This window comes from Tursiops truncatus, chromosome 9 (genome assembly GCF_011762595.2).
Source record: "Tursiops truncatus isolate mTurTru1 chromosome 9, mTurTru1.mat.Y, whole genome shotgun sequence".
Taxonomy (NCBI): Eukaryota; Metazoa; Chordata; class Mammalia; order Artiodactyla; family Delphinidae; genus Tursiops; species Tursiops truncatus.
This window is the reverse complement of record NC_047042.1, coordinates 87,025,643-87,051,550: the sequence shown is the minus strand read 5'-3', so window position 1 is coordinate 87,051,550 and position 25,908 is coordinate 87,025,643. Positions and strand designations below refer to the sequence as shown.

The 25,908-nt window shown below is 43.8% G+C and overlaps 1 protein-coding gene across 4 annotated transcripts in view; it reads left to right on the top strand.

The window, feature by feature from the left end:
- SLC35B4 (solute carrier family 35 member B4) overlaps window positions 1-25,908 on the top strand; it is a 186,592-nt gene that overhangs the window by 16,855 nt on the left and 143,829 nt on the right. For 3 of the 4 annotated variants that reach the window (XR_012334080.1, XM_073809952.1, XM_073809953.1), the window contains exons 3-5: window positions 382-7,048; window positions 20,375-20,456; window positions 20,904-21,076. Coding sequence is in view for 2 of the 4 variants with exons in the window: in XM_073809952.1 (XP_073666053.1) it covers window positions 20,973-21,076 (104 nt within the window). In the remaining 2 variants the exon portion in view is untranslated. The other variant, XM_033863298.2, reaches the window with a different exon arrangement.

The window sequence follows — 25,908 nt, the reverse complement described above, 5'->3', positions numbered from 1 at the left end:
GGAGAAAGATGCTATAAACCAGATATGCATAGGGAAGGGAAATTCTTTTTCTCACTTGCCTTCATACTTTAGCCTTCTTGGGTTTTGAGAGAATAGAAAGGATCATGGTAAAAAAACCAAAAAAATCAAGAAATGCAACCCATTCTTGGAATATAAGTGGAGGCATAGGTTTCCAAAGTTACAATATTTTCACCTCTAAGATGAATTCCTATTCTAACTACCTCACAGGGCTATCATGAGGCTCAAATAAGATAATATGCATTTGAAAGCTCTTTGCTAGTAGGAAAGCATGATATGGGTGTAAGGTATTATTATCCCTTTAATCTTTCTGTTCTCATAATGGAGAAAATTTTCCAAAGACAAATTGGGAGCTCATTTCAGGCTCTCAGCTGCCTCTTGTTACATCACGTCCATGACAATTAATGCTGCAGAAGAGTCTGGCTGAATTCAAATAAGCAGCACGTGAAGCACATTTGTCAGTCCTCTAACACTGCTGAAATCAGTGGGATTCTCCTGCAGGCCTCTAGGACTCATCGTGGGCTGAGAACACCACAGATGCCATTCCGGGTAAGACCTTAATTTCACGCGTTCCTGTTTTCTGCCCTTACCAGGCCACCAAGGCTCGTTCTGCAGGAGACCGTGGCTGTTCCCTGGGATCGTAGAACACAAAGTCCCCAGAAGTGAATTTGGAGAGCTCTGCCCAGACCCTCTGCCCTCTTTGGGACCGAGGGACCCGCTTCCCCAGCTGCTGGGAGTCGTGGCAGCTGATCGCTCTTCATTAGGTCCTGATCTGGGCACAGCCCTCAGCCTGAGAGTCCCTGTTCCAAGGCCACATTCCCTCCCATACCCGGTGTCTCGTGGGGAGGGGCAGGATAAAGGGCTGGCTCCCTTGTCTCAAAGTGGGACAACTCTGAAGGGCCATGCCTCTCCAGAGCTCCTGGTAGGAGCCACTGAGGGCTCTGGGGCAATTTTATTGTTACCCAGCTTCTCCCTTTTCCCAGTCCTGTAGCCCTCACCCCTCACAGGTGTCCTTCTTGAAAACACTCCCTAATAAATCTCCTGTGTGCTGATCTCCAAGCAACTCTACCTATGGAACGGCTCAAACAGTTTTATGGTGAGTGGGTTACTGGTCTGCAGGGATTGGTCCTCTCAGCCCTTGGAGAAGCTAGGTGGGTCTCACGTCAACCCGTGTCCCCCAGCGAGTTGCCTTGTCCATGAGCCGCATTCTCTATTTACCCTACATCGCCAAACAAGCCTTACTTTCTAGGTCCTATGTTGCTAAAAAGGCTGGGAAGCACTAATGGAATGTGTAGCATGCTCAGAAATTAATATCTTTTAATATAGTATGGTTGCCTTTCCGATACCCCTTCCCTCTCTTCTTTACTAATTCTACCGTCATTTTGATTCCAGGCTGTCATTTTCTCAGCTTAAAAACAAAGCAAAACGAGCTCCCCACATTTCCAGCCTCCTCTGCAGCCAGGGAGAACCACATCCGTAGTTCTTGCCCAGCAGAGAGGAGCGGGCATTTGTCAACCCTCTACCTTCCCCCATAAGGGCATCTCCTCACTTGCTTTTTTGGTCCCTTCTGTGTCTTCCTGCCTGGAACAGGGATGGGAGGCTGATGAGCGAGAGGAGACCCATGTACTAGTGTCTTCATCATCTACTGCTGCACTAAAACATTTACCCCCAAACTGGAAGCTTTAAACAAACATTTATTATCTCACAGTTTCTGTGGGTCAGAAATTATAGGGGAAGGGGTCATTTTTATATATCCTCAGGGTCCAACAGCCCATAGGTGGTATAATGTGGGAGGGAACTACACAAGGCTGTAAATTCCCGGAGGCAGGGATCACGAAGGGCCCTCTTGGGGGCTGCCCAGTGCCATCACCAGCTGTGGCCCCACGAGACACAGCCATCCAGATGCAAAATATACTCACTCTCCCCCCGAAGCTGCAGATGTCTCATCCCACTGCAGCATCAACATACAGTTCAGAACCTCGTCCTTTAAGTCAGGTCCAGGTGTGGATGAGGCCTGCAGCTCCTCCAGGGTGGTTCCACTCCGCATCCCACGCGTTCTCTATGGTACAGCATTTCAGCCTCAAGCCTCACACATCGGTGTGTAAAGCAGAAGGGAAAAGAATAATCTGGCTGTTATGTCAATCCTCTCTCTTCCTCCCCATCCATTGCATGCTAAGAATAGAGGGTGACTATATGAACCTGTACACACACACACGCGCACGCACACGCACACGCACACACACACACACACACTTCCCGCAAAGCACATTGTGAGAAATGGTGCTCTAACCAAATAGGCAAGACAAGGAAGAGGGTGCTTGAGCAGGAATACCAAAACTGATATATATATATATATATATATTTTAATGTTGAGCCTTCTTTTAATTTATTTATTTTTATTTTTGGCTGTGTTGCGTCTTCGTTTCTGTGCAAGGGCTTTCTCTAGTTGTGGCAAGCGGGGGCCACTCTTCATCGCGGTGCGCGGGCCTCTCACTGTCGCGGCCTCTCGTTGCGGAGCACAGGCTTCAGACACGCAGGCTCAGTAGTTGTGGCTCACGGGCCTAGTTGCTCCGCGGTGTGTGGGATCTTCCCAGACCAGGGCTCAAACCCGTGTCCCCTGCATTAGCAGGCAGACTCTCAACCACTGCGCCACCAGGGAAGCCCCAAAACTGATATTTTTGTGATGAGAACAAGACTGTGATCAGAAATGCTGCTCACCAGTGGCTGATCCGGCGGAAACCAACCGGGGATCCAAACTCTTCTTCAACCCTCCCCGAAGCTCCCCATAGAAAGTGGAGATGCAGCAAGAGTGGGATGGGACGGGAGATGCTGGCAAGTTTAGGACTGAGGCGGTAAGAATTGGGAGCAGGAAAGGAATGAATAGTAGAGAAGTTTCTCGGGCGGTGCGCCCTAGGTTCAAACCTTCCGAGGTGTTCTGCAAAGCCCTTTGCAGGACACAGAAACACCCCGCGGTGAGACTATCTTTAGTTGCTGAATTGTTTAACTGTGACCCGAGGTCCTTCTTTCCTCTCTCGTTGACGGCACATCTCCGGCATTGCATTAATTTCTGATAACTCTCTCGGGCACGGCCAGCCAAGCACCTTCTTCACTGCGCTGTCTGTGTGAAAAGCCACACCTACATGTTCTCAGAGGATGATTCCAGGCACAGATATAAAAGCCAGCCCTGAATACCAATCTGCTGGCTTTGCTGTCTGTGCAGATGTTCCCAGAGATTCACACTCTCTCCGTACTTTCAAAGTTCATTCTACAAAATTAACATTAATAACGAAATGAAACTCACTTGTGTTTTTCAACTGAGGCCACCAAACCAGATTTGAGGTTCAACCTTTTTCATTCTGTACCCAAGGAGGAAAAATTTAAGAGCATATAGCCAGTAGCTAGCATCAAATCACCTTGGCTATTAGTCTCTATCTGATCCTGGTCCCTCATTTCCAATAATTCCGCCTGCTTTGTTTCATCTGGCCACGCCTTTGCCATGAGCCTCAGCTCCAACTGAATCCTGGCCTTGGTTTCAAGGACTTCAGCACATCCAAGAATAGGATAACACCTTATCTTCCATCCTCCGAGGACTGAGGTCCCATTTTGGAACCCAAATTCTTGAAGGGAATTGTTGACTTACCTGGCAAAAGTCCCCCCCTGGTGCCTACTTGTTCCAGACTTGGAGTCTGGGTTTGTTGGAATCCTAACTGTTCCCAGGTCAAGGTCGGTGGTCTTTCAACCACCTCACAAGTGTCCCTGACTTGTCTGACCACCTGTGAGAAACGTGGCTTTCACAGCTGAAAGGGACTTTAAATGTCATCTAGTTCAACCACTGCAACCTATCTTGCCTGACAATAAACTCAGGAAATTATTCAAACAACTCTTCAGATTCAGAGCTCTCCCCTTGTCATGCTGAATAAGAATGACTTAAAGTCAAATATTTCAAAAAATTTCTCTCTAATGCCAAGGGCCAGGGCTGCCTTGGAGGTCTAGGGATGCTACTGGGTTGACCAAAAATTTCGTTCAGGTTTATCCGTAAGATGCTACAGAAAAACCCAAATGAACTTTTTGGCCAACCCAATATTTTTCAGATTGTTTTAATAACCGTCTAGCTAATGGGTAGAGGATGCCTGGCCATCACTGTCAGACACATGCAGCCAAGTTTCAGACAGCAAAGAGGGGATGGGCGTGAAGGGGAGGCAACCCCGCACAGTTGGGACTTCTAGAGCCATGGCCAGGTTGTCCTCTCTGAGATGGGCAGGGACACCCCAGCTGCTCCTAATTCAGTCCTGGGATGAGGCCGTCTCCTCAAATACTGTGGACAAGGCTCTTAACTAAAGAAGGAAGACAACCTTATGGGTTTCAGCTTTGCAGTTTGGGGATGATCTAGGAGTATGTGGACCTGCACTGCTCTAGACGGCCCTTTAAGATAAACAACAGCTTCCCTGACTCATGGTCAGCTCAGGAGCTATGGACAAGCTGTGCAAACAGGCCCCCACCTCCACCCAAAGCTTCAGAGCTTCTTTGCAACTCAACGACTCTCCCAGAATAGTCCTTGTAGGCTGCCCCTCGTTCAGTCATAGAGCTCAACACCGGTCCTAGACCCTGTCCTGGTCCCCATTTGTCTGAAATTGCACCCTTACAGACCAGCCAGGTCAGAGGACCCCAGACAGGCTAGATGGCCATACTCATTAGGGGAGGCTGGAGTGTGGGCATACTGCATTTTGTAGACGTGGAGAAAGCCCAGTCAACTAAATCTGGGAAACGCATGAAGTGTGGCAGATTTGGGGCAAAGTAGAATCAACAGGGACAAAAATAATTCAGAAGACACCCTGCTGGGAGCTCCAAAGCTTCTAAGAGGAGGCTGCCTGACTGCACCAAAATCAACTTGACTGTCCTGCAAGTCAAGGGCACACTAGGTCATGGTGATGGCAATGGCTGGGCAGAGGAAGAAAGGCATAGAACCACACGACTCGGAAGCTTTGGCTGGGCCACTTCTAGGATATTTATAGAAGCAGGCAGTTTGGAGGTATCTAGCCAAATAGTGTCAAATTACTTAGTCATTCAACTACATGTAAATATATCCCTGGGAAGGGATGGGATTAACCCAAAACTTTTATAGGGGTTGGGGGAGGGGCGGTGAAACTGTGCAGCTCTCAGCCAATGTGTGGCCTGTCACACAGAGAGCCCTGATGTCTGGGGGCCAGAAAATTCCAGTGGAACCCCAAGCACGGGGGAGACTCCGCAGGGCCTTCTGAGACCCATGGGCGGAGCACGCTCCTTCCCACCGCTGGCACGAGCAGGGCGTGGAATCAATGGGTCCCTCAGATCCGCAGAACGTAGCAGGGAAAGGCGATTCCAGAAGGAGAGAGCAGGCCTGATTAATGCACTGCAGCCTTTGAGAAGATTAATGTGTGGACAAGGGGAAACCAACGAATGTAATTTATTTAGACTTTCAAAAAGGCTCCACACTAAGGGCTATTTTTAAAAGTCACCGTGGAATCTCGGTTTTAAAGGACTAGCTTTTTGAGGTTAATGTCAACGAGACACCCACATTTTCCCTCTGCTCCTGCCACAAAATGTGGACGACTTTTACCCCATGGGGCATTTCCAAGCAGATTCCTACCTTCTCTGGCCCCTCCAGAAGTGATTTTCGATAGCTCCCTTATGAATTCCCATCTGGTTCCTCTCTTAACGCTTTCCACCTAATGTGTAATTGTACGTGTATATCTCGTCCCCCAACAGACTGGAACCCACCTGAAGACAGGGGCAGAGTCTTCCCATTTTTGCATCCCATCAGCCCTCTGACTGGGGTTCCTGCCCCCTGAATCAGAGAAGACACTGTGACTCCAGACCAGCAATCTTAACCACTATGGTTTACGCCTGGGGCTACGTCCCAAGTGCCTCAAATTCAGCATGGCCAGCCCTGCAGCCCTCATCCCCAGCCCGTCACACAAGCTGATCTTCCTGTGCCCGCTTTTGGTTAGTGGCATCGTTCCCCACCCACCTGGCGGTGCCCACTTCTCTTCATCCTCACTGCACCCACCTTAGCCGGGGCCCCCACTGCTGCACCTGTATTCCGACACCTTCCCACTGGCCAAATCCTTCAAAGGCCAGTGCACAGGGCTCTCCATGTCCGCTCCTGATTTCCCAGTTTCCCCTCCAGCCTCACCTTCTGTCCTGTGTGTGCAGAGCTGGAGCCGCTGCCAGGTGGGGGCCCCTGCAGGTCCTTCACCCACCACGATAACTCCTACTGTCCTCCTGTGACCTTCTGCTCTTCCTCGCCTTGCTGCTTCCAGCTTCTTCCTGTAGTGAAATCCTGCTTGTCCTTTATATACCAACTCAGGTGCTGTCTCCTCTGAGAAAACTTCTCCCAACCCCCGTCTGGGTTTATTGTGTTTCCTACGTGCTCCTTCCTCCAACTCAAAAAACATTTCTTGAGCAGCTACTGTGTAACAGGCATTATATTAGGCGAAGGTGATAAACCCACCCTCACAAAATGAAACATGGCTTACAGAGGTTCCTGCAAAGAAGGAACAGATTGAAGGTAATGCTAATAATGTAAGTACAAACGAATAAGAATTTTCTTCTGAACTGACATTGCCTCATACAAGCTCTTTGTCAACCACATTTTGAGATAAAAACAATGATTTAATCAGACCTGACAAGAAAACTGCCAAAAGAATACAAAACTATCACCAAGCCTTCTTGAAATATGGATTTGCGTCCTCTGTCGTTAAGGGCAAACCTTGCCCTATTTATAATTCTCATCTCGATATCTTAGTTAACAGTGATAATGCATGTGTACAATTTATAAATAAATATACATACCTTGGAGTATATACATAGTGCTCTCTCTATATATAGATATAGATATAGTAGATATAGGAACCTAGAAGGTTTTGCTTATTTATTTGTTATTTTCTAGTTAAGGTGTACAATCAAGACTTCAGAAACCATTTCATTCAAGAACTGAAAGAAGACAATATGGTAGAACTGGGGAGTAGAGGAGAGAAATTAATCTAGCAAGGTAAGCAGGGCACATATTTCTACTTATCATACTATTTATAATTGTTTATTTTAGGGATTCTTAACCTGGTATGTAGGGTTAAATTATACCCAATAATTTATGTGTATGAGTATTTTGTGGAGATGATGCATAACCTTCATACAATTCTCTAAATGTCTATGTCTTAGTAAATGTTAACTATTGATTTAGTTAATGGTCTGCCTCTCCCAACTAAATTGTGTTCCTTGTTGTCAAACACCTCATCTTTATGATCATCATAATAACAGGTATGAAACAGGCATTCAATAATTATTGGATGAATGAACGATTTACTTATTGCTTTCTCTTCCAGCATTGGAAGACAAAGAAACCAGAAAACCAGATGCAGACAAAAGCAGTTCTTTCTCATAGAAAGAGAGTTTTGTAGGTTTTATTCAATACACGCTTACATAGCACTTACTGTGTTCAGAGACTAGCCTAAGTCTTTGAGCAATATTAACTCCTTCAGTCCTTGTAATTAAACTGAGGAGGAAGGTACTCCTACTTCTTGGGTGGGGAAGCTGAGTCACAGAGAGGTTAAGTGGCTTGTTGAGGGAACACAGCTGGTAAGGGGCAGAGGCAGGGGTCAAACCCAAACAGTCTGGCTGCAGAGTCTGTGCTTGTGACCACCACACTGTGGCATAACCTGCATGTCAGCTCATGGGTAAAGTGTCGTGTCATCAGAAGATACTCCATGTAATCTGCCAGCAAAGGCACCTGCCGTACCTCCCTTACTCCGTGGCAAAGAATGCCCTTCGAAAACAAAGTAGGAAAAAGCAGGGCTAGGTTCAAAGGGCTGGGGTTCCTACAGCTATGAATGATGGGGCTTGAGTGGATAGATGTACTTTGTAAGATAGCAAACTGCTGACAAAGTTGTGAGATAATATTTAACGTTTGATTGTGGAAATTCTCAAACATATCCAAAGGTGTAGAGGAAAATACAATGACCCTCCAGGTACCCCTCACCCAGCCCAACAGTTACCAACACGTGGCCAGTCACATTTCATCCGTACTCTCACTTGCTCCCCCATTTTATTATTTTGAAGTAAACTCCTGATATTGTGTGATTTCATAGTGGGACTTTAAAATATTGTACTCCTCACTTAGAAACTGTCTAGCATTGGAGCCAGGAGACTGGAGTTTGAGCCTTGCCTCTAGAACTTTCCAGCTGTGTCCTTGGGCAATAACGTCTCTGAGCCTCAGTTGCACCATCTGTAAATGATGGATGATAATACCTGTCTCACCGCATAGTTTTGAGGGGCAGATAATTCAACACACGTGAGAATAATTTTTAAACTGTAAGGTCTTAATTGAACCTCAGTGTAACTCTGCTTCCACCCTGCCCCACCATGAGAACTGTGATGGCTAATTTTATACGTCAACTTGGAGAGACTATGGTGACCAGTTATTTGGCCAAATACCTGTCTGAATGTTGCTGTAAAGTATTTTTAAGGTGGGATTAACATTTACAATCAGCTGATTTTAAGTAAAGCAGACCACCCTCCATAATATGGGTGGGTCTCACCCAACCAGTTGAAGGTCTTCAGAGAAGACTGAAGTTTCCCCCAAAAGAAGAAATTCTCCCTCCAGATTGTAGCATAGAAATTCTCCCTGGTTTTTCAGCCTTTGGACTATAGGCTGCAATGTTAACTCTTACTCAAACTTGCAGCCTGCCACTCGACTATGGATTTTGGGCTTGCCAGCCACACTGTCATGTCTGACTTCAAATTGGGATTTGCCAATGGGAGTCAACAGCAGGCAATTGGAGGGAGAGAGAGATTGGTGTATTTATTCCCTTGGCTTTCTCCTCATAGGTCGTTCCAAGCTGCTCTTCCAAAGTGGTCTTCTCCACTGTCGAGGTTCAGTACTGCTTCCTCCCCTCCCCTCCAGGTGATGGGATGACAATGCTCTCCCCACATTGTCCCCAGCCCCAGGTACTATCCCTTGTGGTTTCCTCACACTGTGCCCACAATTTTGCAAATAGTCCCTTTATTAAACTCTTCTCAATTACCCATTTGAGTATGCCATCTGTTTCCTATAGGGACCCCGAGTGATACATATGGTAGAGAAAGCAGTTTAACAGACAATCACATGCTAGGTATGTGGATTAAACAAATTCACTAAGAATTCCATTAGGAACACTTCAAGTGCTCATCAGCATCATTTTTCCGGAGTCCCCAGACTGCCATGTTCCAAGCTCTCCAGCTCTCTGGGAAACTCAGCTCATGCCTCCCCCACCCCCTCCCTCTCCAAGGTGTTCTTTACTGGGAGCTGGCACTCAGATACGTCAAGTCTGCCCTTGACCCTTTACTGCATCTTAGCGGGGGGGGAAACCAACTCCTCCCCTTTCCCACAGCATCACTTCATCTCCTTCCTTCCACGCCAGCTGCATCCTCTTTCCCCATCCTCTGAGCCTTACTCCCTCTGGGACCAGCTAGCCCACAGCCTCTGAAACAGCTCAGTCAAGGCCAGAGTTCCCCATCAATGCCTCATGATCGCCTCCCCAGTTCACCGTCCCTCACATACACGTACAAATACAAAAACGCTTCGGTTAGTTAGGTTGCTACTGTCATTTTTCTTTTAGATGTGGTGACTCAATAGTTCGGCCATTTCTACAGAACTACATGGTTAATTTCCACGCAGAGCTAATTGGATATCCTTCCATTTCCCCACTAGTCCCCTAGCCTGGCTCCTGCCACCCCTCACTCCCATAAATATTTATAACTTCACTCCAAATATTAGCAGTATGTTTTGAAAAACACATCCGATTATACCAGGAATCTGATATTACATTCGAAGCTAGTCACAGCCTTTCCTTCCTTGACAGCTTACTTTGAAAACTGGAAAACAAGCTTTCTTTTTTATAAAAAAATTAATAAATAAAAAAACACAAAAACTTGACCTCTGTTCACCAGCACAACAGTGTGTGGAAATTTTGCTTTAAATAATTAAAAATATTAATAAACTACAAAGCAAGAGATATCCATTTTAAGGAGACATTGATACAACGTAGTGATTTTGATGTTCCCCTGATTTCATTAAAATGGGATTATGGGTGGGTGGGTGTGTGTAGCCATAAGAACAAACTCAAAGACCAAAAAGTACAAAAGCTGTTTGGAAGCTAGTTAAAATGGCCTTCAGGTTTTGGGGAGCAGCAATAAAGTCCACACCATCTCCCTGCCAACCGCCCTCTCTGTCACAAACATGCAATTTGGATTCAGCCAGCGTTTCTGCTTTTGGACTTTGTTACTCAGCTGGTGAATGGCCCCTGGACGTGAACATTACCAACCTCGGGGTCATCAGTCAGCAGGACTCTCTTTGACATCTTTCTCCACCCAAACCTCCATTAGACCATGGCACCTGGAAATGGGGGAGCTTTCCCGAGGAAATCCGCCCAGCCCGTGTGGCCAGGGAAGGCTCTTCTACTCAATAGTGGGGAGAAGTAGTGTGGGACAAGGCTGAGAGTCTCTGGGAACCAGGCCTGCTGGGGACCACAGCAGGGACCCAACCCCCCACCCAGCCTGACACCCTCACCTGGCCTCACTCCCCACCTAGAAGAGGTGGCAGAAACCAGAAGGTCCCCACAAGCTTCACAGCTTTTAAGAGGCAAGTAGCTCTTCTTTGTCCTTATAAGCCATTAGCCTCCACGCCTTGGGAGGCACTTAGAAACAGTAGGTGAGAAGTAAAGAAATACACCCAGACTTTCCCCTTCTGCACACACTTCACTATCCTGCTCTCTAAACTCTTCTTCTCCAAACCTGCCTCCTTCACTCACTCCACCGTTTCTCTCAAACCCACTTTGAAAGAGGGTATCAAACAGCCAAAGGAAAGAAAGAGGTTTTGCATGGAAATGTTTGTCTTCCACATTTTCTCTCTGGAATTAAACTCCAAGGCTGTGTGATGAGTGTATCTGTTGGGATGTTCAGTTCTTTCTACTACTCTGTCTTTGCGTGTCTTAGGAGGGGTCTGGGCTTCAGGATCAGGTAGATCTGGGTGCTATTAATTACTAGATGACTTTGCAATAGTATTTAACCTTTCAGGGTCTGCAGTTCCTCATTTGTCAATAGGGCCTCATAAGGGGATAATTATGAAGATTAAGTTTAGTTAATGAATACAAAGAAACTATGGGCAGAACTTAAAATATTTGGGGTCTTCAATTACACAAAAGATACCATTACAGGGGCACAGAATTTGCATATTCTTTTCAGATGAATAGTTAAGGCCCATTCTGAATGTAGACAGTATGAGACTTACCAAGGGGGAAACCCCAGCCTGGAAACTGAGAAACAGGCAGAGCGGCTTCACCCCAATACTCCCATCTCCTAGGTTTCTAAACTAAATCTCTCCTGAGAATTAAATTCTCCCCTTGAGTTTGCGTGCTCCCAGCTGCACTGGGCCCCAGTGTCTTCTGTTATTTAAATGGATCAGAAGTTCAAACGCGGACACGATCCTGTTTCTGTGTTTAGCTATGACACTTCTTCCCACCAAGTCTGCAGGACTTGCGTCAGGTCTCCCGGTTCCATTCTTGTCCCCACTACAGTCTGCACTCACAACAGTGAGAGGAAATTTCTTCTTCTTCTTTTTTTTTTTTTAACATCTTTATTGGAGTATAATTGCTTTACAATGGTGTGTTAGTTTCTGCTTTATAACAAAGTGAATCAATTACACACATACATATATCCCCGTATCTCCTCCCTCTTGCGTCTCCCTCCCACCCTCTCTATTCCACCCTCTAGGTGGTCACAAAGCACGAGCTGATCTCCTGTGCCATGCGGCTGCTTCTCACCAGCTATCTATTTTACGTTTGGCAGTGTATATATGTCCATGCCACTCTCTCACTTCGTCCCAGCTTATCCTTCCCCCTCCCCACGTCCTCAAGTCCATTCTCTAGGAGGTCTGCGTCTTTATTCCTGTCCTGCCCCTAGGTTCTTCATGACCTTTTTTTTTTTTAGATTCCATACATATGTGTTAGCATACGGTATTTGTTTTTCTCTTTCTGACTTACTTTACTCTGTATGACAGACTCTAGATCCATCCACCTCACTACTATTAACTCAATTTCGTTTCTTTTTATGGCTGAGTAATATTCCATTGTATATATATGCCACATCTTTTTTATCCATTCATCTGTCGATGGACACCTAGGTTGCTTCCATGTCCTGGCTATTGTAAATAGAGCTGCAACGAACATTGTCGTACATGACTCTTTCTGAATTATGGTTTTTCTCAGGGTATATGCCCAGTAGTGGGATTGCTGGGTCATATGGTAGTTCTATTTTCAGTTTTTTAAGGACCCTCCATACTGTTCTCCATAGTGGCTGTATCAATTTACATTCCCACCAACAGTGCAAGAGGGTTCCCTTTTCTCCACACCCTCTCCAGCATTTGTTGTTTGTAGATTTTTTTGATGATGGCCATTCTGACTGGTGTGAGGTGATACCTCATTGTAGTTTTGATTTGCATTTCTCTAATGATTAATGATGTTGAGCATTCTTTCGTGTGTTTGTTAGCAATCTGTATATCTTCTTTGGAGAAATGTCTATTTAAGTCTTCTGCCCATTTTTGGATTGGGTTGTTTGTTTTTTTGATATTGAGCTGCGTGTAAATTTTGGAGATTAATCCTTTGTTAGTTGCTTCGTTTGCAAATATTTTCTCCTATTCTGAGGGTTGTCTTTTCATCTTGTTTATGGTTTCCTTTGCTGTGCAAAGGCTTTTAAGTTTCATTAGGTCGCATTTGTTTATTTTTGTTTTTATTTCCATTTCTCTAGGAGGTGGGTCAAAAAGGATCTTGCTGTGATTTATGTCATAGAGTGTTCTGCCTATGTTTTCCTCTAAGAGTTTTATAGTGTCTGGCCTTACATTTAGATCTTAAATCCATTTTGAGTTTAATTTTGTGTATGGTGTTAGGGAGTGTTCTAATTTCATTCTTTTACATGTAGCTGTCCAGTTTTCCCAGCAACACTTATTGAAGAGGCTGTCTTTTCTCCATTGTATATTCTTGCCTCCTTTATCAAAAATAAGGTGACCATATGTGCATGGGTTTATCTCTGGGCTTTCTATCCTGTTCCATTGATCTATAGTTCTGTTTTTGTGCCAGTACCATACTGTCTTGATTACTGCAGCTTCATAGTATAGTCTGAAGTCAGGGAGCCTGATTCCTCCAGCTCCGTTTTTTGTTCTCAAGATTGTTTTGGCTTTTTGGGGTCTTTTGTGTTTCCATACAAATTGTGAAATTTTTTGTTCTAGTTCTCTGAAAAATGCCATTGGTAGTTTGATAGGGATTGCATTGAATCTGTAGATTGCTTTGGGTAGTATAGTCATTTTCACAATATTGATTCTTCCAATCCAAGAATATGGGATATCTCTCCATCTGTTGGTATCATCTTTAATTTCTTTCATCAGTGTCTTATAGTTTTCTGCATACAGGTCTTTTGTCTCCTTAGGTAGGTTTATTCCTAGGTATTTTATTCTTTTTGTTGCAATGGTAAGTGGGAGTGTTTCCTTAATTTCACTTCCAGGTTTTTCATCATTAGTGTATAGGAATGCAAGAGATTTCTGTGCATTAATTTTGTATCCTGCTACTTTACCAAATTCATTGATTAGCTCTAGTAGAGTTCTGGTAGCATCTTTAGGATTCTCTATGTATAGTATCATGTCATCTGCAAAGAGTGACAGCTTTACTTCCTTCTGATTTGGATTCCTTTTATTTCTTTTTCTTCTCTGATTGCTGTGGCTAAAACTTCCAAAACAATGTTGAATAATAGTGGTGAGAGTGGGCAACCTTTTCTCGTTCCTGATCTTAGTGGAAATGGTTTCAGTTTTTCACCATTGAGAACAATGTTGGCTGTGGGTGTGTCATATATGGGCTTTATTATGTTGAGGTAAGTTCCCTCTATGCCTACTTTCTGCAGGGTTTTTTATCATAAATGGGTGTTGAATTTTGTCAAAAGCTTTTTCTGCATCTATTGAGATGATCATATGGTTTTTATTCTTCAATCTGTTAATATGGTGTATCACATTGATTGATTTGTATATATTGAAGAATCCTTGCATTCCTGGGATAAACCCCACTTGATCATTGTGTATGATCCTTTTAATGTGCTGTTGGATTCTGTTTGCTAGTATTTTGTTGAGGATTTTTGCATCTATGTTCATCAATGATACTGGCCTGTAGTTTTCTTTTCTTGGTGACATCTTTGTCTGGTTTTGGTATCAGGGTGATTGTGGCCTCATAGAATCAGTTTGGGAGTGTTCCTCCCTCTGCTATATTTTGGAAGAGTTTGAGAAGGGTTGGTGTTAGTTCTTCTCTAAATGTTTGATAGAATTCACCTGTGAAGCCATCTGGTCCTGGGCTTTTGTTTGTTGGAAGATTTTTAATCACAGTCTCAATTTCAGGGCTTGTGTTTGGTCTATTTATATTTTCTGTTTCTTCCAGCTTCAGTCTCAGAAGGTTGTGCTTTCCTAAGAATTTGTCCATTTCTTCCAGGTTGTCCATTTTATTGGCATATAGTTGCTTGTAGTAATCTCTCATGATCCTTTGTATTTCTGCCGTGTCAGTTGTTACTTCTCCTTTTTCATTTCTAATTCTATTGATTTGAGTTTTCTCCCTTTTTTTCTTGATGAGTCTGGCTAATGGTTTATCAATTTTGTTTATGTTCTCAAAGAACCAGCTTTTAGTTTTATTGATCTTTGCTATTGTTTCCTTCATTTCTTTTTCATTTATTTCTGATCTGATCTTTATGATTTCTTTCCTTCTGCTAACTTAGGGTTTTTTTGTTCTTGTTTCTCTAATTGCGTTAGGTGTGAGGTTAGGTTGTTTATTTGAGATGTTTTTTGTTTCTTAAGGTAGGATTGTATTGCTATAAACTTCCCTCTTAGAACTGCTTTTGCTGCACCCCATAGGATTTGGGTTGTCATGTTTTCATTGTCATTTGTTTCTAGGTATTTTAAAAATTTATTTATTTTTGTCTGTGTTGGGTCTTCATTTCTGTGTGAGGGCTTTGTCTAGTTGTGGCAAGCGGGGGCCACTCTCATCGCAGTGCATGGGCCTCTCACTATCATGGCCTCTCTTGCTGTGGAGCACAGGCTCTAGACGTGCAGGTTCAGTAGTTGTGGCTCACGGGCCTAGTTGCTCCACGGCATGTGGGATCTTCCCAGACCAGGGCTTGAACCTGTGTCCCCTGCATTAGCAGGCAGATTCTCAACCACTGCACCACCAGGGAAGCCCCCTAGGTATTTTTTGATTTCCTCTTTGATTTCTTCAGTGATCTCTTGGTTATTAAGTAGTGTATTGTTTAGCCTCCATGTGTTTGTATTTTTTACAGATTTTTTCCTATAATTGATATCTAGTCTCATAGCATTGTGGTCCGAAAAGCTACCTGATATGATTTCAATTTTCTTAAATTTACCAAGGCTTGATTTGTGACCAAAGATATGATCTATCCTGGAGAATGCTCCATGAGCACTTGAGAAGAAAGTGTATTCTGTTATTTTTGGATGCAATGTCCTATAAATATCAATTAAGTCCGTCTTGTTTAATGTATCATTTAAAGCTTGTGTTTCCTTATTTACTTGCATTTTGGATGCTCTGTCCATTGGTGAAATTGGGGTGTTAAAGTCCCCTACTATGATTGTGTTACTGTCGATTTCCCCTTTTATGGCTGTTAGCATTTGCCTTATATATTGATGTGCTCCTATGTTGGGTGCATAAATATTTACAATTATTATATCTTCTTGTTGGATTGATCCCTTCATCATTATGTAGTGTCCTTCTTTGTCTCTTGTAATAGTCTTTGTGGTAAAGTCTATTTTTTCTGATATGAGAATTGCTATTCCAGCTTTCTTTTGAGTTCCATTTGCATGGAGTATCTTTTTCCATCCTCTCACTTTCAGTCCGTATGTGTCCCTAGGTCTGAAGTGGGTCTCTTGTAGATAGCATGTATACGTGTCTTGTTTGTGTATCCATTCAGCCAGTCTATGTCTTTTGATTGGAGCATTTAATCCATTTACATTTAAGGTAATTATTGATATGTATGTTCCTATTACCATTTTCTTAATTGTTTTGGGTTTGTTATTGTAGCTCTTTTCCTTCTCTTGTGTTTCCTGCCTACAGAAGTTCCTTTAGCATTTGTTGTGGTGCTGAATTCTCTTTGCTTTTGCTTGTCTGTAAAGGTTTTAATTTCTCCATTGAATCTGAGTGAGATCCTTGCTGGGTTGAGTAATCTTGATTGTAGGTTTTTCCCTTTCATCACTTTAAATATGTCCTGCCACCCACTTCTGCCTTGCAGAGTTTCTGCTGAAAGGTTAGCTGTTAACCTTATGGGGATTCCCTTGTATGTTATTTGTTGCTTTTCCCTTGCTGCTTTTAATATATTTTTTTGTATTTAATTTTTGATAGCTTGATTAATATGTGTCTTGGCATGTTTCTCTTTGGATATATCCTGTATCAGACTCCCTGCACTTCCTGGACTTGATTAAGTATTTCCTTTCCCATATTAGGGAAGTTTTCAACTATAATCTCTTCAAGTATTTTCTCAGACCCTTTCTTTTTCTCTTCTTCTTCTGGGACCCCTATAATTCGAATGTTGGTGCATTTAATGTTGTCCCAGAGGTCTGTGAGACTGTCCTCAATCCTTTTCATTCTTTTTTCTTTATTCTGCTCTACAGTAGTTATTTCCACTATTTTATCTTCCAGGTCACTTATCCATTCTTCTGCCTCACTTATTCTGCTATTGATTCCTTCTAGAGAATTTTAAATTTCATTTATTGTGTTTTCATCATTGTTTGTTTGCTCTTTAGTTCTTCTAGGCCGTTGTTAAACGTTTCTTTTATTTTCTCCATTCTATTTCCAAGATTTTGGATCATCTTTACTATCATTATTCTCACTTATTTTTCAGGTAGACTGCCTATTTCCTCTTCATTTGTTTGGTCTGGTGGGTTTTTACCTCGTTCCTTCATCTGCTGTGTGTTTCTCTTTCTTCTCATTTTGCTTAACTTACTTTGTTTGGGGGTCTCCTTTTCTCAGGCTGCAGGTTCGTAGTTCCTGTTGTTTTTGGTGTCTGCCCCGAGTGGCTAAGGTTGGTTCAGTGGGTTGTGTAGGCTTCCTAATGGAGGGGACTGGTGCCTTTGTTCCTGTGGATGAGGCTGGATCTTGTCTTTTTGGTGGGCAGGTCCGCGTTCGGTGGTGTGTTTTTGGGTGTCTGTGACCTCATTATGATTTTAGGCAGCCTCTCTGCTAATGGGTGGGGCGTGTTCCTTTCTTGCTAGTTGTTTTGGCATAGGGTGTCTAGCACTGTAGCTTGCTGGTAATTGAATGGAGCTGGGCTTCGTGTTGAGATGGATATCTCTGGGAGAGCTTTCGCCGTTTGATATTACGTGGATCTGGGAGGTCTCTGGTGGACCAATGTCCTGAGCTTGGTTCTCTCACCTCAGAGGCACAGGCCTGATGTCCGGCCAGAGCACCAAGACCCTGTCATCCACATGGCTCAGAATAAAAGGGAGAAAAAAAGAAAGAGAGAAAGAAAAAATAAAATAAAATGAAATAAAGTTATTAAAATAAAAAGTAAAAAATAATTATTAAATATAAAAAAATTTTAAGTAATAAAAAAATATAAAAAAGAAAGAAAGAAGAGAGCAACCAAACCAAAAAACCCTAGGACAAATGGGTAAAAGCAAATCTATACAGACAAAATCTCACACAGAAGCATACACATACACACTCACAAAAAGAGAAAAAGGGGAAAAAAAATATATCGTTGCTCCCAAAGTCCACCTCCTCAATTTGGGATGATTCGTTGTCTATTCAGGTATTCCACAGATGCAGGTACATCAAGTTGAGTGTGGAGATTTAATCCGCTGCTCCTGAGGCTGCTGGGAGAGATTTCCCTTTCTCTTCTGTGTTCGCACAGCTCCCTCGGTTCAGCTTTGGATTTGGCCCCGCCTCTGCGTGTAGGTCGCCTGAGGGCGTCTGTTCTTCGTTCAGACAGGACGGGGTTAAAGGAGCCGCTGATTCGGGGGCTTTGGCTCACTCAGACGGGGGGAGGGAGGGGCACGGAGTGCGGGGCGAGCCTGCGGCGGCAGAGGCCGGCGTGACGTTGCACCAGCCTGAGGCGCGCCGTGCGTTTTCCTGGGGAAGTTGTCCCTGGATCCCGGGACCCTGGCAGTGGCCGGCCGCAGAGGCTCCCGGAAGGGGGGTGTGGAGAGTGACCTGTGCTCGCACACAGGCTTCTTGGTGGCGGCAGCAGCAGCCTTAGCGTCTCCTGCCCGTCTCTGGGGTCCACGTTGTTAGCCGCGGCTCGCGCCCGTTTCTGGGGCTCCTTTAGGTGGCGCTCTGAATCCCCTCTCCTCACGCACCAGGAATCAAAGAGGGAAGAAAAAGTCTCTTGCCTCTTCGGCAGCTCCGGACTTTTCCCGGACTCCCTCCCGGCTAGCTGTGGCGCACTAGCCTCTTCAGGCTGTGTTCACGCCGCCAACCCCAGTCCTCTCCCTACGCTCCGAACGAAGCCCGAGCCTCAGCTCCCGGTCCCACCCGCCCCGGAGGGTGAGCAGACAAGCCTCTTGGGCTGGTGAGTGCCGGTCAGCACAAATCTTCTGTGCGGGAATCTCTCCGCTTTTCCCTCCGCCGCACCCCTGTTGCTGTGCTCTCCTCCGCGGCTCCGAAGCTTCCCCCCTCCGCCCCCAGCAGTCTCCGCCCGCAAAGGGGCTTCCTAGTGTGTGGAACTCTTTCCTCCTTCACGGCTCCCTCCCACTGGTGCAGGTCCCGTCCCTATCCTTTTGTCTCTGTTTTTTCTTTTTTCTTTTGCCCTACCTAGGTATGTGGGGAGTTTCTTGCCTTTTGGGAGGTCTGAGGTCTTCTGCCAGTGTTCAGGAGGTGTTCTGTAGGAGCAGTTCCACGTGTAGATGTATTTCTGATGTATTTGTGGGGAGGAAGGTGATCTCCACTTCTTACTCTTTCACCATCTTGAAGCTCCTCCGAGAGGAAATTTCTCAAAAATAAATCAGACCGTGTCTCTCCTCTGCTCATCATCCCCCAGGGGCTCCCATCTCCCTCGGGGTAAAATCCCAGTTCTCCATAGTGGCCTGCAAGGTGCTCCATGACATGGTCCTCCCCCACCCCACCCCTGCTGTCTCTTCCAGCTCATCCACTCCAGCCACACTGACACAAACACACCAAGCACATGCCGGCCACAAGGCCTTTGCACTTGCTTCCCTTGATCTGTAAGGGTTTTTTTTTTTACACCAGAAGTTTGTATGACTTGCACCATCACTTTTTTAAGACTTCTCAAGCATCAGTGAGGTCATCCCTAACCATCTAAAATATAAAATAGTTTGCACACACACACACACACACACACCACACCACACCACACCATACCATTACTTCTATACCTGTGTGTTGCTTTATTTTTCTTCATAGCACACAACATCATCCAACATACTATGCCTTTTCAAATGACCAGACTTTATGTTTAGAACAGTTTAAGGTTTACAGAAAAATTGAGCAGAAGGTACATAAAGTTCATAGTTTACATTAGGGTTTATCTTTGTGTTGTACAATTCTATGGGTTTTGACAAATGCATAAGGTCATGTATCCACCGTTACATGTTATCTATCCACCATGTGGTATCATACAAATAGTTCCACTGCCCTAAAAATCCTTGTGCTCCATGCATTCATCTCTCCTCCCTCCCCCAAATCCCTGGTAACCACTGATCTCTGTTCTGTCTCTGTAGTTTTGTCTTTTCCAGAATGTCATACAGTTGGAATCATACAATATGTAGTCTTTCAGATTGGCTTCTTTTACTCAGCAATATGCATTTAAGATTCCCCCATGTCATTTTGGTGGCTTAATAGCTCATGTATCTTTTTTAAATCACTGAATAATATTGTATGAATGGATCACAGTTTGTTTATCCATTCACCTATTGAAGGACATTGTGGTTGCTTCCAGTTTGGGGCAATTATGAATAGAGGTGCTATAAACATTTGTGTGCAGGGTTTTATGTGGATATAATTTTCAACTCATTTGGGAAAATACCAAGGAGTATGATTGTTGGATCATACAGTAAGCATATGGTTAACTTTGTAAAAAACTACCAAACTGTCTTCCAAAGTGGCAGTATCATTTTGCCCTCCCACCAGCAACGAGTGAGAATTCCTATTGCTACACATGCTCACCAGCATTTGGTATTGTCAGTGTTTTGGATTTTAGCATTCTAATAGATGTGTATGATATCTTGTTGTTGTTTTAATTTGCAATTCCCTAATGATATATGACATTGAAAAAGCCTCTGTATTTTTTTTCCTAGTTCATCAGCCCTATGGTATCAAAGACTCCTCTGTTTCACTCATTGCTATTTCCCCCAGGCCTCAGAACAGCATCTATATAAGGTAGGCTCTTTGTAAGTGTTTGTTAAATTAATTAATTAATTTTAAGAGAAGCGGATTTTATCATTTTTCATCCTCAGTTGCACCTCATGTCCAAGATGACCCCCCAACATCTTGTGGAGACTGGTCTTCCACCCCTAGACCACTGTGGACCTGACATTGTGAGATGGAGCACAGCTCCAGAAGAGGCAGGGTGACAAAGGCAGTCTCTTTTATTTTTTAATTTTATTTAAAAAAATTTTTTTAGTCTTTTTTATACTGGGGGAATGTGGTGGGGCAAATAATAGCCCCCTAACGATGCCTACATCTTAATCCCCAGAACCTGTGAATATGTTGCCTTAAGTGATAGAAGGGATTTTGCAGGTGTGATTAAATTGAGGCTCATGAGATAAGGAGAGTAGCCTGAATTAGCCAGGTGGGTCTAATTAACCAAAAGCGTCCATATATAAGGGAGGCAGGCGGGTCAGAGTCATAAAGGTCATGTGATGATGGAAGCAGAGGTCGGAGTGTTGCCGGGCCATGAGCCAAGGAATATGGCAGCCTCTAGATGCTGGAAAAGGTGAAAAAGAAGGATTCTCTCCAAAACCTCCAGAAGTAACACAGCCACACCGACCTCCAGACTGGTAAGAGAATAAATTTGTGTTGCTTTCAGCAATTACGTTAGTGGTAATCTGTTTCAGCAGCAATAGAAAACCAACACAGGAGGCACCTGCATATAAGAAAATAATGAAATTGTGTGAGAAATGCTAGAATCAAAACTCATCTCTGTGATAGACTGAGCTTGAAGATGAGGAAATGATTAAAACCTCTTTAGACGAAAGCATTGTGTTTTCAACAGTGTGCTCAAAAGGCAAGGCGGAATAAGGGGTCAGTCCCCTGGAGCTCGGCCCACCAATGGTGCAGAGAAATCGAGCATTTGTTTCCCATAGACTGTGTGTTGTTTACCTCTGTATGCCCAGAGCCTGCTGAAGCATTAGGCACAGAGTAGGTGCTCACTGAATGCGTGTGGAATGCATGGAGTGGCAGGAAATGGAATAGAAGGGAAAACTGGGGCAGAGGTAGAGGTCTTACTGGAAACGGGAGAGATTTAGTTACCGGCAGCTGTCCAGGTGCCAAGACTCCTCTGAGCCTATAGAGGCCCCTCCTGGAAGAGGGAAGGAGACAGAACTACAAAGAAGGTCAGAGGAGGTGCTTGTTGCTCAGAGGAGGTCTGTTTTGCTTCCATTTTCAGTAGTGCCTGGATCGTTCTGTAGTTCCTAAGCTGCACCTACCCTGACCTACAAACCTGTTGAGCTCGTCCTGGGCCCTGATGGGGCACATCCCCTTGGGCTCAGTTTGTATAATCAAGGACCAGGTAGTCGGCACAGGTTTGATTTCAGACAATGGACCTGCTCTAGCTATGCAGATGGCAACTGGCCTGTCTCCCCTTCCTTTATCTGTTTCTGTGGCCTCTGTTTTGCCCAGACTCAGCATATACACAAGGTCGGCCCCATTCACTGATTTCCGTAAGAAAGCCAAGCAAACCAAGCATTTTACGGTTTTTAATAATATTAGTGAAGAAGAATCCCAGTGTGTAACCCATGATCTCCCACCATCTTATCTATTCTTCCTCCTTTTTACTCTCCTCTTTCCCATCTCCAAGACAAAATAAACACATAGATAAATAAGGTTTGCTTTCTTAAGCAGAGTAACTCTGGCTCTTTCTCTGAAACCTTGGCACCAGAGAACAGCTATGCTTCAAAGGAATTGACTACACATGTGAGCTTATCACGGCATTTTTCTCAAAAAGGCAAGTCTCTTCCTAAGATAAATTCTTGTATCAGCTACTAAGAGGATAGCATTTTTTTCATCTCATTGTGCCGGGGAACTGCAGCTGAGTGGAGTAAGTCATCTGTCACACAAACCATCCCCTCCTGGCTCGGACCCCAGGTGCTCATGGCTGAGCTCTGCAATAAAAGAGCAAGTCAAGCCTCCCAGAGTTTTTCATCATTATCGCCACAGGGCTCTGAGAACACAAGACACCGCCATACTGGTCCCAGCAGCTCTGCAATGGTGGAAGATAGCACCAGGGACTTCAGAAGTGCCACGTGAAAACTCCTTTGCTCAGATAGGTAGGCCTTCAAATCAGACATCAGCTAGTGGCAGCCTCAGTGGGGACCCAGGTGGAGAATTCATGCCTAGATGTTCCTTTTGGAGTTGACGCGATCTGGCATCATCCAATGAATAGGAAAAGTAAAACTGTGCTGTGTAACCAAGATAACTAATGCATAGAATTCACATGAGACACCCTCACTCCAGGATGCCTGGAATATCCTGGGAGGAATTTGAGCTTTAAAAAGATTAACTGCCCTAGGTTCTCAACAAGGGGACCCATTGGGGTCTCTCTGCTAGATTTCTATCACGAATGGGAAATAATCAGTCAAATAAAACATGTACTTTGTCAGTGTGTCTTCCATGGCACGTAGTGTGGCTTGTCTTACTCAAGTTTATTTAAGAATAACTTCAGGGCTTCCCTGGTGGCGCAGTGGTGGAGAGTCCGCCTGCCGATTCAGGGGACACGGGTTCGTGCCCCGGTCCGGGAAGATCCCACATGCCGCGGAGCAGCTGGGCCCATGAGCCGTGGCCGCTGAGCCTGCGCGTCTGGAGCCTGTGTTGCGCAACGGGAGAGGCCACGGCAGCGAGAGGCCAGCACCAAAAAAAATAAATAAAATAAGAATAACTTCAAAGTGTGGAGGAAAGAGAGCTTGGCTATCTTGGCCCTCTCTTGCCTTCTCTAATGCTATCCTGTCTCTCTTTCTTCTTCCTCTCTGAGGGACACAGATATGGAGACAAAGCTTCTTTTTTGCTGATCCAGGAAAGGGCAGAGTTAGTTCCATCTCTGATTAAAGATACTCATGAATTTTCATAACAAATTCCTTATTCCTCCATCTTTCCCACACCTCCCAGTCAACTCTGTTGATTCATGTGAGCTAAGGTCTTGGTACCTTTGCATAATGGATGCTAAAAGCTACTTCTGTATGGTTAAAAGTCCTGTTTCTATAAACCTCAGATCGAGCCAGTGGCTTTATAGCCTGCTCAATCATATAATCATTTTTACAAAGCGTGAGGTAGAGCCCTTTCTTCCACTTACTCAACACTCATTCTGTTGTCATCAATATCCTTCTAATCTCTTTAAGTTGTAAATAGATGAGCCACAAATTGGCAAAGATAAGGAATCTACTGGAAGAGAGTTGAAAGTTCAGTGCTATTGTAAGCTTTACTTGGTGTCAATACCAATTTATTTCATCTAATGATCTGCATGGGAATAAGCATAAAGAGCGTAAGCATGTTTGTGCTCATGGTTATAAATCTTGTACTTGAGTTCACGGAGACCCTTTGGTCTATGCCTGACTCTCTCCCATTGCTCAAGGTTGTTCGCGCCTTCCCACGTGCATGGGAGCCACCAGACAGAGGTCACCCAGGTGCAGCAGGACCCCCTGACCTCATGCCATCTTCTCCTTCATCCCCACGACTCTGTGTCCTCCCTAGCACACAGGAATGATGTCCTAACTGGCTTCTCAAAGGCTGGATGTTTTAGCGTCAGCATCCTTTCTTTCTCCCAAAGCTGACTTGCCAGCGCTTCTCTGGACCATCCACTCTACCTGCCTTTTCTTCTTTACACCAAACTCCTATGGATTTTCTCTTCTGTGGGTTTATTAGTATTTTTAAACCAGCATTAATATGTATAGTTTTCCCCCATAGTGTACGTCATATAATTTTTAAATTCTCTCTTCCTGCCCCATCACATGCATACAGTGAAAACATTATACCCCATACTTCACCTGTTGGAATTCCTTTTGCCTATCACACTTATGTATTTTCAACTCATTTTCTACCACCCTGTGCTGAGAAACTTAGACTTACCATGACCAAAGTCTTTTATACCAAGTAATATTGGCTACCATTTGTCTAGATCTGTGTAATACCTGATATAGAGACCAGGAACTTGGGAGTCTGTGTTTAAGGGACTTGTTTAACATTAGACTGCTAGCAAGTGGAGGAGCTGGGGCTAATTTCATGGTCTTTTTGACTCTAGGACACATTTTCTTAACCCATGGCCTGGTTACGGTCCGGAGTATTTGAAATCAGCACTGATACTAACATTTGGTTGTTGTACTACTCCCCCAGACTTTGAGACTCCCCATCTTTCCGCATAACACCTGTAATTTTAGGAAGGTTGGAGGGAACTTGTACATTCTGTCTCACCTTTATTCTGCTAGCCCCAGGCTTCCTGAGCCTAGTCAATCCCACTCAGCAGTTTCACCAAGCCACACCCCCGATCATCAAAACTCCTATCCTTTCCTTCAGATGGTGGATGAAAGCAACCTGCTTTATTTTTAGACCTTAAGTATAAAACAAAACCTACTTGAGAAGCATTCTAGCGGTCACTTTAGAAATTGTTTACAAATGGTAGTGTTTGTACTTGAACAATAAAGTTAAAATTTGAACACGACCTTCCCAATCTTCCAAGCCTGAAGATGAGAAAAACCTATGGACTGAAAATAACCAAAAGGATTTGAAACGGCTTGTGCATGCCAAATCCCTTTTGCGATTAAAATAGATTTTTTAAAATAAATAACAAAATTCAGTAAACACATATGATTCCACTTGAATAAGATCCAGAGATATTTATGGTTTAGGGTTTCACTGTTTTTCTGGGCTCGTTGAGGGACATTGAGCAATTTATTTTCAGCCTCTCTTTCTGTTGTTTGATTTGGAGGTCTGGGCATTAAAGAGGCAAAAATATCTAGAGCTGGGCTGAGTAGGTGTGAATTCCAGATTAATGACAATTAGTACTTTAATAAGGTATCAGGTTGAATAAGGTCCTTTTTATACTGATGTCACTCTGCTCTCAAAATAGCTTTTCTTCTGAATCTAGACTGTTCTGATGAATTTAGTATTATTAGAATGTTTTCAAAACGTTCTTAGCTACTCTCACCTGTTCAGATGAACCTTGTAATTACATTGCCAATTTCCCAAAAATAGTCCCATCAGCATATTGATTGGGTTTTTAATAAATTGATAAACTAATCTGGGAAAAAGTAACATTTTTACAGTATTCAGCCCTGTTATATAGGAGTATGCATATGTCTCCATCTTTTTAAAACTTAAATTTATAAGTAGTGAATATATTTTGCTGTTTCACCTCCAAAACTACACTAATTTTATGCTATTTTTTAAAAAACTGATTTCTGCTTTTATCTCTGCCATTTTATTCCTTGTGTTTTCCTAACATTTGTTTTAATCTTATTTATTTTTTTAAATTGAAGTATAGTTAATTTATAAATATCATATTAGTTTTAGGTGTATAGCAGAACGATTCAGTATTTTTACAGATTATACTTCATTAAAAGTAATTACAAGATAATGGCTATCATTCCCTGTGCTGTACACTATATCCTTGTTGCTTATCTAT